This window comes from Hemibagrus wyckioides, linkage group LG13, assembly GCF_019097595.1.
Source record: "Hemibagrus wyckioides isolate EC202008001 linkage group LG13, SWU_Hwy_1.0, whole genome shotgun sequence".
Lineage (NCBI taxonomy): Eukaryota > Metazoa > Chordata > Actinopteri > Siluriformes > Bagridae > Hemibagrus > Hemibagrus wyckioides.
Genome location: NC_080722.1, coordinates 20,134,401 through 20,147,332, shown reverse-complemented (window position 1 = coordinate 20,147,332; position 12,932 = coordinate 20,134,401). Strand labels below are relative to the sequence as shown.

The 12,932-nt window shown below is 36.2% G+C and overlaps 1 protein-coding gene across 1 annotated transcript in view; it reads right to left on the bottom strand.

The window, feature by feature from the left end:
• Positions 1 to 1,955: 1,955 nt before the first annotated feature.
• The window catches only part of LOC131363647 (uncharacterized), a 32,243-nt gene continuing 21,266 nt past the window's right edge, over positions 1,956 to 12,932 (bottom strand). Inside the window, exons 13-19 of the mRNA XM_058406386.1 lie at positions 5,827 to 5,865; positions 5,552 to 5,644; positions 5,239 to 5,343; positions 5,124 to 5,142; positions 4,966 to 5,023; positions 4,751 to 4,816; positions 1,956 to 4,513 (exon numbers count right to left, since the gene is read on the bottom strand). Coding sequence (XP_058262369.1) covers positions 4,754 to 4,816; positions 4,966 to 5,023; positions 5,124 to 5,142; positions 5,239 to 5,343; positions 5,552 to 5,644; positions 5,827 to 5,865 — 377 coding nt within the window. The 3' untranslated portion in view covers positions 1,956 to 4,513; positions 4,751 to 4,753. The remainder of the gene's footprint in view (positions 4,514 to 4,750; positions 4,817 to 4,965; positions 5,024 to 5,123; positions 5,143 to 5,238; positions 5,344 to 5,551; positions 5,645 to 5,826; positions 5,866 to 12,932) is intronic.

The window sequence follows — 12,932 nt, the reverse complement described above, 5'->3', positions numbered from 1 at the left end:
TAAACTCCTGGGATATTGATCTGGTCCGTTCTGGTCAGCAGAGGAAGTTTTTAATCAATGGCAGCATGATATTCTTCCCCATTAAGATCTAATGTGTTTTTAAAGTGTTCCTTTACTTGTTTGAGCAGTGTATATTAAAGGGTGTCTTCATCAATGTATAATTCATTTAACAACTTTAAACCACTTTTTGAACAACTAGAAGGCTGTTTACCTCTGTGTAGGCAACATGCTCAAACACTATCAATCTAACGACACTTGCCTCACTCATTTTCGAAACATTTTGAAAGGGAGGAAGAAACAAACCTCCTTGGACAGGTTTTTATTGAAACGCCCTGCAAGTGAAAGTGAGGAAAGTTTGGCAAAAAAGGCCAAAGTCAGTGAAGAAGAAGAAAAAGAAGAACATTAAGTAAAGTGAAAATAATAATAATTTTTTTTTTAAAGTAGCAATTAAGTTTAGCGATAAAGTTTAGCATAGTGTGTAAGTTAAATTTAGCAATAAATTGTAGCATTAAGTGTGTAGCGAGTAAGTTAAGTTAAGCGATAGAGCATGAAATGAAAAACTCCGCCAATCTCCTCCCACCTCCGCCAGCATCTTCGTTTGATCTTCAAGATAAATATACTTAATAAAACCAGTTTATTTCTTTACATTCTCTTTTATTATGTATTATTTTTTTAAGACATTATTTGTTATTTATAAAGTACATTTTTCTTATTTAAAAACAGGTAACAAAAAAAATTGGTGTGGTTTTTGGGGGGCTGGAACGGAGTAATAGCATTTCAATTCATTTTAATGGAGAAATTTAATTTGATATATAAGCAAATTGAGTTACGAGCTCGGTCACAGAACGAATTAAACTCGTAAGTCAAGGTACTACTGTATATGGTTGTATTGTTTTTTCTTTTATCTGAGAAAGATTGTAATTAGGTTTATAGAATATTTGTTATTTCACAGTAGTCTACTGTAAACAGGTTTAAATTCTGTATTTTAACAGTTTTTTTTGTTGTAAAACAAACAAGTTTTCAAATGTGAAATTTACTGTTGCAAATAAAGCATTATGTCAAGTGGTGAACAGTGTCACTGTACAATTTACTGTGAATTTCTGGCAACCACAGCTGCTGGTATTTTATAAAAATACTTTTTATAGTGTGTCATAGTGAAGACTGAGATCTCAGAATCAGTGACAAGCTTTTTTTCCCTACAGGAACCTAAATGTGCAGAAATGGCACCTCTGAGTGTATAATTTATTACATTTTTTAAAATTGTTTACATGTTTATAACATTTGTGTTATTTATTTATCAGAGAGAATCCTGGGATATAAACTCTACATGACATCACTATGTAGCAGTGGTTGTTCAAGTGGGTAAAGTTCTGGGTCGTTGACTGGAAGATTGGGGTTCAAGCCCCAACACCGCCAAGCTGCCACCATTGGATGCTGTATCATGGCTGGCCCTGTGTTCTGACCCCAACCACCAAGAATGGGATATGTGAAGAAAGAATTTCACTATGCTGTAATGTATATGTGACAAATATAGCCACTTGGGGACTTTCACACCATCACAGATCTGCCATTTCATCTGTCATCTTGTGACAGCAAAGAATTAGTGTCTATAATGACCTTAGAGACTACAGTGACCTAATAGTTCCTCATGAGCCATTGATTGCTGTTGTAGAAAAGATATTAATCAGCTACAGTTACGTTATTTACTGTTTAGTGTCACCCAAATGAGGAAGGGTTCCCTTCTGAGCCTGGTTCCTCTCAAGGTTTCTTCCTCATATCATCCCAGGGAGTTTTTCCTTGCCACCGTCGCCACAGGCTTGCTCATTAGGGATAAAATAGGGATAAAATAGTTTAATAATTTAATTTAATAATTTGTTCTTATTTCTAGTTATTTTAATTAATTAATTAATTTATTTTCATTTTTTCCCTCTCCCCTTTCTCTGTTTCTCTTCTTTTGTAAAGCTGCTTTTTAAACAGGTTATAATTACACATATATATTCAAATGGGGGTTCTTAGAACTAATTGTCAGAGAATCAATAACACAATTATTTGATTTGTTCGTCCAGTGAACAGACGGTATAATTATGTATTAATTCCAGGGAAAGTTATCTTTCTGGCCAAGAAAGAATAACTACTTTATAAAGTCCTAGCTGTAATTTAGCACGTAGCAAGAGCAATGTTCAGGGACCCCGAAACTGTGAGCAAAGCACAGAGACAATCACTCGTGAATAAAATGCATTTAATAAAACAAAAACACACAACACATACTAACTACGACACACATACATAAAAGACAGGGTAAGGATTATAGAGAGGGGAGAAGTAGGCAAAGAGAGATTGAGATTAAGGAAGAGAATACGGAGGAAATCAGAGTGAGAGAGAGAGAGAGAGAGTGAGAGAGAGAGAGAAGGAGATAAGGAAACAGAGAAGAGATCAAATATGGCAAGTTTCAGATCGAGTTTTGGTTACCACGTGTGAGAATCGTCAAGGTAATTTCGCCTTAATAAAGGGGCTTCAGCTTAAAATTGCGGATCTAAAATAATTGGTAGCTTTTACTTGCATTGGTTTGTTGACAAGCGTCCTGATGTAGTGGATCAAGGAGGTTCGGAGATTCGAAGTCCTCGGAGCAAGCGAGAGATTCTGCTGGAACGAAAAAGGTTTCGGTGTTGCAAAGTTCCTCGATTGAAGCTGCCGGCAAAGTCTCAAGAGAAAGTGAAAGTCTTGTCCCGAAGAGAGATTGGCGTCGAGTCGGGCCCCGATAGATGGGTGCTGGTTTTTATTGATCCCTTGGTCACGCCCAGTTACTTGAATGGCCACATGGCCTACACTATTGCTTATAAAATTAAAAGAGGATCATTTTGATAGCAGACATGAAGGGATAGTATGAGAGGAAAGGAAACTGGGTATAGGCAATTAAACATACATTCTTATCTTATAAAAACATGTTCTATTTCATGAAAACACAGAACAACAGGTCATGTGTGGTAATACCACCATAAAAGTATAAAGGCAAAAGGGGAATACATATACAGGTGTGTTAGGTATGGGTCAGGTAGGGTTTTACTATTATTTTATTGAAAGGAACTCTCCTTATGTGTGTGTGGGGGGGGGTCAGGATGAGCTTTTCCAGACACTTTGGGTGTGTGTGTATGTGTGTGTGTGTGTATGTGTATGTGTATGTGTGTGTGTGTGTGTGTGGGTGTGTGTGTATGTGTGTGTGTGTGTGTGTGTTTATGTGTGTGTCTATGTGTCTTCAGTCAGAGCTTTGGTCATCCCCTGGTCAAGGCATTGATTCGGTTTAGATTAGGGAATTCTTGTTGACTTTTCACGGTCGTAAAACTGCTGGGCGCAGGGTGATTTGTATGGTAAGGTCACAAGTTGATGGTGCGTTCCAGGTGTGAGGCTGGGCTATCAGCATTGATGGTCTGCAGAACTCCAACATTCATGGTGGTAGAATACTTCCTTTATCTCCAGTCTCTGTTGGGGGATCAGGCGTTATCCAGAGTCATCAGACATCCCGGCGCCTGTCTCTCAGGAGTTACAGCATGTCGGTTGAGTCACAATGAAATGAACTATAAGTAGTGATAGCTCAGCTGTGAGCTGTGTAATAGTTAATTGAGTTTTTGGGAAGGATGCGATGGACCCCATGAGCAAGTGAGCTGACCTGGAGATGCTACAATTGAATTGACTTGAATTGAATTGAAATAAAGTCAATTTCACTAAGCTGTGGCCTCAAACCACATCACCCTGTTTCCTCACACTAATAAATCATAGCTTTGAATTAATTATCTCATTTCCACAATTTAGTCACATTGACATAATTTACTGATTAGGAACTTGTTCCCTTAGCTGCCTTAATAAGTTTTAATATAGATTATTTAAAATCAGGGTATCAAATTCAGCCCAATCTCAGACTATTTAATGTTCAGACATTAAAGAAAACCCCAAGAGCAACATCTTAAGCCTCTGTTTGCAGATTAAATCAACTGTGAAGCATGATGGTGGAGGGGTGATGATTTGGGCTTGTTGAGCTACAGGACCTGGGAATCATGCAGTCAGTGAGGCAGTCAGTAAAGTCCACTTTATTACCAGAATATTCTTGAAACATATGTGAGGCCATCCGTCCAGCAGCTTAAATCTGAGCTGGAATCATGTTATGAAATAGGATAATGATGCTAAATGTTCAGTGTTGGTTCATGTTTAGGGAAAAAATTATTACATGTTGAAATCTGTTGTGTTTTTTGGTTCTCACCTTGTTTATAGAAGTTGGTGAGAACTAAACAGTGGTTATTAGTCCCTGATTTATAAAAAGACAGAAGTGATGGAGTGTTTTGTTTTCCCCATAACTGCATACCACAGCAAAGAGATCTTTATATTTTTTAAGTTGTATAAACTAATCATCTATTACAGTCACTAGTGGCTTCTGTAGGGATGTCAGCTAGTCAGATGACAGTGCAGAAACCAAGTAAACGTACATTAGCAATCTTCTGTGTTTGTGTTTGAGATATTTTTGCTAAAAACAAAAGGGGAAGGGTTATTCATGAGTAAAAATATATGAAAAGCCCAGTGTAATGAGAAAATATATTAGTCTATTATTATTAATGTAAGGAGGTACTGTATACAGCTGAACTTATAGTAAGTGTAAGTAAATGAACTGTGGATTAGATTTTACTGTTTTGTTATTTGTTTAAACTCTATGTAGTTATATAAACAATTAATGTAAAATAAAGCAATGTGGGATTTAACTTACCTGCTAAGACCCTGAGGGCTGAGAAACAGGATTCAGATTCTCCATTTCATGTTGTGGAGGTGAGTCCTGTGTTAAACGTGAGACATTATTTATAGGAAGTGTTCCGCTTATCTGTCTCATATGATATACAGTGTGAAAAACGTTACTGATGTTAATCATATTTTATTTATTTCTAATTATTCCACGGTAAATATTACACACAGTGATATACTGACCCTCTGTGTCTGTTTACACCCACGCAACTGTCGCAGCTTCTCTCTTTTATTTGCAAATCTGTAATAATGAGAATAAAAAATGATCATGTCTTCAGTCTGAACAAAACTGATAAGGAAAATAAGAAATTCTGTATATTCATATCCCCTAAAATACATACTCTTCTCTGTTCCCCTTCCCTGTGTGAAAGAAAAACATGACAGTATTTTAGAACAGAAACTGGTCATGTTTAGAGAGTACACAAGTACTACACAGATCCAGCAGATTATACTTACAGTAAATAGAGAAAGTAGATATTTGTAAAGAAATGTAGCATGCAGCAAAGACACTTTCAGTGGGTAGGAGAATAAGTCGCAGATCCACTGTCCGCTCACCATTTCCTGTTTATAATGATGAGTGGAAAAGATAGGAAAGTGAATTCCCTTATGTTTATATTAACTGGACTGATTTCAATAGCATTTCTGTGTATAATATAATTTTTATATTTTTACTGTTAGTAATTTTACACTAACATATTTTACAGTGAACAATTTTGTATTATTATTATTATTATTATTATTAAAATCATGGAGCACACAGCTCACTCACGTGCTTTTAGGATCAGCTCTACTAATAATGCACCAGCGTTCACAAAAACAACCCCCACTGTACCAAACATGAACACAACCAAATGGGGTAAAGCTGCAATACAAAGACAGGAGATTTACAAAAAAAAATCTCTAGTGAAAATGATCTCTTCCTTTTTAACTGAATTTATTGTTTTATAAATTTTAATAAAGGTATTTTATGGCCTGATTTTAATTCGGATACATATTGATTGAGACACAGCAGTGTACTGTGACAGAAAATAATAGTGTACTTACAGTGATGTGTCCCAATCTTTCTGGAGCGATATCTTTCATCTGTGGTAATTAAAGCAAAATCACTGATATTAGTAGTACCAAGTCTGTAATAGTAGAAACAAAATCTCTTCCCTGTTCATGTCTTAAAGTAATCTTGTGTATTTTATTAGTATCCTGGCTGCTAATTTCTCCTGTATTGATTGTGAAAGTAGGAAGGGTCTGCTTATTTTTCCCCATTTTCTGAATGTTGGTGTATGTTGAGGGGAAAAATTAGTACATATTGAAATCTGTTTTTTTTTTTTTGTTACCTGCGGTAATTTATTTGTTTATAGAAGTTGAAAGAGGAAAACCCAATTGTTATTTAGACCCTGATAAAAAAACATAGAATTGAAATATTTACTTTATTTTTCCCATGATCTTAGGAAGAAAGAGGCTGGAAAAAGAATGATCCTCTGTAGCTTTTACAGCACAGGTGTTAAAAATCTAACTCCTGTGTCAGGAAGCTTACTTAGTGTTATATACTCAAGATTCCTAAAAAAAAAACAAAAAAAAACACATGAATAATTATTTGCTTTTCTTTGTTAAATATCCACAGAGCTTCTACTTGTGAATGAACTTTTACTATAGAAACAATAACTTTCAGTATTACAATGAATGCATTAATATAAAAAAATTCACCTCAGGAGTAGTCTATTTATTATAAAAATAAAAATAAAAATGCTATTACTGAGGTGACATCATATAGCACATGTCATATGTATGCTGCTTAATATTTCAGCACAGTAGATGGTCTAAACAGTTCAGGATCCTTCTGTGAAATTAATAAATCCAGACATTTCAGAACTCCACATTCTTTCAGCTTAAGCTGTTCTACTGTTCTACAATAAATGCTAATGATATTTGGTCTGTTATAGAGGGGAGATTCTCTGAAAGTAGCTTGCCCAAAGTTCAAAAATTGTTCAACAAAACTGTTTAAATTTCACCCCAATCAAACTTACTGACATCACGTCCCTTTCCAGTGTTGTACCGAAATCTGACTCCCCAGATAAATCATACTCCTCCATGCGTGCTTGCGCATCAGGCAGTTCAATAAATTAGTTCGTCAATCGATTTCATCATATAAAATTCTGAACTCAGATATTTCCCATTAAGCAAAGACATGCACATTTCTACACAGAACTGTCTGCATCCTGCTCTGTAAAGTACTGTTCTCTATACACAGGTCAGGCTCTAAGAATACCAGCAGTATGTTAGAGAGCACTGATATAAACTACATGTATAAAAATAGGAAGATAAAATGTAAGTAGAAGCACAGAGTGATGCCATTATCTCAACACAAGGTGGAATATCAGTGCAGTTGCTTCTGAATTTGGGGACGTTGATACTCAAGAGGTTTAAATTCCCCCTTATTTGTCAGAGCTACAGATTCATCTAACATGAATGTAACTCTTTTCTACAATATTAACATGTCACTTGATTTTGTTGACATAATCAGTGACATTAATAGACACCAAGAATGTTGTGTATGAAGGTAAGAAAGAATTACCTTCCATATATTGTAACAGCTCAGGTCAAAAGTAATTATCAAAAAGGTCAAAGATCAAATGATTAATGAGTGTGTAATGACTTCAACATGGCGGTCAACAGAGTGGTCAACAAAGTGCTACAAAAAGGTCAAAGGTCAATGACTAATGAGTGTGTAATGACTTCCACATGGCGGTCAACAGAGTGGTCAACAAAGTGCTACAGAATCGGGAAGCAATTATAACTTGAATAGCCCCAATACAGAGACACCAAATGATTAAAGATATGCAATTAAAAGTAATATTAAAAAGGTCAAAGTTTAATGACTAATGAGTGTGTAATGACTTCCGAACATTGGTCATATAATCAAATAATAATTTGGATTTTCAGGTTAAAACGTCATGGAGGTCTAAAGTCATTACTTTAATTGGATTTACAGCCAAACACACAGACTGTCACACACACACACACAAAATTTGAAAAATAAAGACCCACCCACCATTTTCCATTGAAATACTTTGTCTCTACATGTGAAATATTGGTGATTCTTTGAGCACAACTATAGCCACTTGTCCTGATGCACCGAAGAAGCTGAAATCTACTTTGGGGAGATATGCAAAAATTTTAGAGCAAAATATTCAATATTGGTCGCTGTCAAACGGTTGTACAGCCGTTTTTTTTTTAATGCAGAATCAGCAGTTGTAGCACTTTTCAGGTTATCTGGACCGGGTCACATCCACTGCAGCAGCGCTACTGAGACCGTAACTTTTCGTAAAGTTTCGTAAATGGTGTAAGGACTTTTAGTACATTGTTAAAATTGATTTCTTTTCACCAGAGGCCTACAAATGGAAATCGAAAAACAGTACATCTCCGCAACAGACATACCGCATCAGAGCAACAAATTTAACAGTTAACAATTAACCAGTGATACCCCCAAGCATTACTCCCATCCCATCCACCCACCCCCAACACCCCAATAAGCTACCTTCAATGACACAATGATGAATTAACCATCACACCCCCCTTCTTTTGTTTTGGGTAAAAACACCCTATAAGTTAATATTTTATATGATTTACTGATTATATTTTTTATATGATTTAGAAAACGGCATTGTGATCATTTCTGACGGCGAGTTTCCTCAAACCGCCACACAAGCCCCTAGGAATCTAAGAAGGCCGGAGCATCAGGACCCCCAGTCTTTCCAAAGACCTACAGTATAGCTGTTTTATTAGCGCAGCCTAGACCAATCCAACAAACTTCATGTAAGTCATGTCATAAAAGCACGAATACTCTGTAAAACCTTTCATATGTCATACATTTTGTTTGTCATATTAGAATTTGACGCTCCTATAAACGTTCCTGAGGATTTTTTATATTTTATAGTATAATGTGGGTACAGAAGAAAATGTTCAAGAGGATTATTTCTTACATGCTCCTAAACGTTCAAGAGGAGTTCTAACAATTACGAGAATATAACTTTGGTCAAGAACAAAAACTTCTTGAGGAGTTTAATGATGCAATTGTGGAATTATTTCAAACAACACTAGGGTTACTGGGAAACTTTGATCATCTATATTATTCACTTCAAAGCCAACCAGGTAGGGATCTTGTTGCATTTTTAATTATCAATCGTGAGTACTTATATAGATGTTTGACGAATAATCAGTTGATAAGAATTCTCTCTAGACGAGTAATAATAATGGCACAGAAGCGTCCGAGTAACATTTCATGTTCAGAAGGTAAAAAAAAATTAGAATTGAAGATACCCCAACATCACCATGTGATTTCAGTTTTGAAAATTCTTCAAATAGTCTGTTACAGTACAACCCATACACAACCCTGAACCCATATTTAACTGAAGCGGTTAACATGTTAAATGAAAGTTTGTCTCCTTCACACCATCTTGTTAGTCAGAGTCCTAGTGTATATGAGATTGCATCAACTGCACCGGTGACTCTGTGCGACCAACTAAACCAAAGTCTGTTAAGATTACAGAATAATATAATTGATTTCCAACACTCCGTACAATTAAACCCTACCTTGATCGATGCAGTAAATCAATTGAATGAAAATCTAAGGACTTCGGACGAGATCATTAAACATATTGAAAATTTCAGTCAAAATTCTGGTCAAATCGTGATAAACACGCCGTCGTCTCCAAACAACGTATTATACGAACTAAGCCAAAGTCTGTAAGGGATGCAAAATAGTCTGAATGAAGAAGGTCATTCTATGTAGTTAAACTCCGCATTAAAAGATGCTGTGAATTGGCTGAACAGAAGTTTGAACTTATCTACTGATCACAGCGTTAATGTCGCCTCAACTCCTGAACCCCCTCAACAACACACCCTATTAACTCCTCAAGATCTGTTTCATTATCTAAATCAAAGTCTTCTCATGTTAAATGACAGTCTTGTTAACTTATTCGACCACCCAGCTGTTGTTCCACAAAACTCAGCAACATATTTGAAATGCCAAGTGATCCTAATGCTCAAATAGATGTCATTGATCCTAATGCTCAAATAGATGTCGTTGATCCTAATGCTCAAATAGATATTGTTGATCCTAATGCTCAAATAGATGTCATTGATCCAAATGCTCAAATAGATGCCGTTGATCCAAATGCTCAAATAGATGTCATTGATCCAAATGCTCAGCTAGATGTTGCTGATCCAATTGCTCAGATAGATGTTGATGATCCTAATGCTCAAATAGATGTCATTGATCCAAATGCTCAGCTAGATGTTGCTGATCCAATTGCTCAGATAGATGTTGATGATCCTAATGCTCAAATCGGTAACGGTGTAGATCCTAATGATCAGATTGGTAATGGTGTAGATCCTAATATTAGAATAATCAACCATGACAGGTTCAATAACACAGAGATTAGGAGAAGAGTTCATTTTTCTGCAATCACTAATGTCAAGAGTTTTGCAAAATTTTATAATTATGTTTTAGAGATTCTAAACAGTTTAACAGAAGCGGCAAATGAAATAATTTCACTGACAGATGCCGTCACTGTTGAAATTAGAGGTGACACACTCAATTTGTCGTTGCGCATTCAATTAGTCAATGGGTCCATCAATTTGCAGTCTTTTCTAACTATGCTTGAAAATTCAGTAAATGTGAAATTTTTACAGACTAATTCAGTAGAATTAGTAATCCAAATAGTTTGACCGCCTCGCGATGGTACAGGTAGGAGAAAAAATGGTAAAATGTTCAGTTCAGAAGTTTCAGAAAAAAATGAGACATCTGTATCTTTCACAACAAAGACAACATGTGCTTTGCATTATGCATATTCAAGTCAAACAGGTTGCTAAGCAGATCCAACACACTGTAGGATTAACTGAAAACACAGCGGTCACGTTTGCAGATGTGTCTAAATTTGAGATGCAGTTAAACTGTAAAATCGTGATCTTACACTTGTAAAAACAAATCCGGATACTCTTTCTTTCAAACCACCAAAACTACCCATGAAAAAACAAGTTACTTGTTTTTACATGATAACCACTATTATGGGGTTAAAAGCATCATGGATCTTTTGGGATCTAGTCATGTCTGTCATTTTTGTCACTCTGGGTTTAACGATTTGCGCAAACACCAGTGTGAATTTAGTTGTAAAGTTTGCCGCGATCCAGATTGCTACAAACACTCTAAAAACGTATCCAGATGCCCTGATTGTTTGAGGTTCTGTAGGTCAAAATATTGTTTTGACAAGCATAAAGCGAGGCTACAGTCGAGCAGCGGTGAGTATTCTTTGTGTGAATTGGGGTTCTACTGTGGGGAATGCAATAACGTGATACATCAGAACCCATTTAACTGTAAAAAACATGTGTGGTCTACTGCTATGTGTAAACACTGTGGCGAAAAATTTGATCCAGACACTGAACATAACTGCTTTATACAATTGATGAAAGAATCGAGGAAGAGGAAATACATCTTTAATGATTTTGAGACCAGACAGGAAACCTTATCACTCATAATGCACGAGGATTCGATTCATATATATATATATATATATATATATATATATTGTTAAATCATTTAGTGAAGGTAGGAATCACTCCTGAAATCATTGCGCAAGGTGGTAAGATTCTGTGTTTTAACGATTCCGAGTTTTGCCAGTCCTACATTGATAGCCTGTCTTTCCTACCCATGAAGCTTAGCAGCCTCCCTAAAGCCATGGGGTTTTCGTAAGAAAAGAAAATTTATTTCCTCCATTTCTGGAACACCTTAGAAAATCAAAACTACGTAGGTCCATACCCCGAGCCAAAGTTTTATTGTGTGGATAGCATGATGCCTAAAGACATGGAAGAATTTTTCAAATGGTATGCAACGGTATCTGGCAAAATCTTTGATTTTAAGAAAGAGATGGCTGAATACTATATAAACAACGTTGACGTTTTGAGAAAGTTGTGTTTAGCTTTCGTAAATGAAATTCTGCAGAGTACAAAGGTCGACCATTTTAAATGCATAACGCATCGCTTCTGTGTGTATGAAAATCTTCAGGACCTTGTTTCTCACCCAAAACACGCTAGCTATTCTGCCACTTGACAATTATATCAACAGACAGAAATCTTTCTCAACACCCTCCATTCAGTGGCTCGAATACATTTCTGCCACACAAAACCTACCCATTCAACACGCGTTGAACAAAGGTGAGGCCAGGTTTGGTAACTATTTTGTAGACGGTTACTACAACAATGTGGGAGCATGAGTGGTGTGAAAAGAAGAAAAGTGACAGCCGCTTGATAAACTTTCTAAGAGAGTTTCACTTCCCTGAATGTTTAAACCCTCAAGATGCACTTTTTATGTTTGGTGGGCGAACAAACACATTACATTTAAACTACGTAGCTCAACCCGGGGAGAGAATCGATTATTATGATTTCACCTCTCTATACCGGTATGTAAATAAAACAAAAACGTACCCAATCGGCCACCTGACCATCATTTTCCATGACTTTGAGCCTGTGGAAAATTATTTTGGTATAAGTAGAGCGAAAGTGTATGTAAATAGCAAACTCCTCTTTCCTCTGTAGGGCATGCTGCAAGCTGCAACAAAAACAATGTGATCACACAGATCAGGATTGAGCTCTCACAGGGACATGGGCTTCAACTGAAATAGCAAAAGCAGTAGAAAAAGGATACAAATTTTTAAAAGTGTTTGAAGTCTGGCACTTCCCCAATAAGTCTTTTTACCAACTACATTAAAATGTTCCTCAAGACCAAGCAGTTATTTATTAGTAGATCGCAAAGCACAAACACCAGAATAACTTCGTCTGCGGTCAGGGTTGTTTCCGCGAGAGAAGCTGATTGTGTATGTTCCAAAAAAGAAGAAAAAACTTTAAAGTATCGAAAACAATGTCTGTTCGATTGAAACAAACCCTCCCATTGTTGCAAACATTATATAGGTCATCCCCCAGTCGGAGAAAGATGCGCCAAAAGATCTCATTCTGAGCATATGCAAACTAGCCTTAAACATGATCAGAGGGAATGTACCATTGACAAAACAATACCGAGATTTAAAAAAACAGAAAAAGTGGATCAAACTTTTTGCGGATAAAAGAACATCTGTAGAAACAAAAAGGAGGGTTGTTATTCA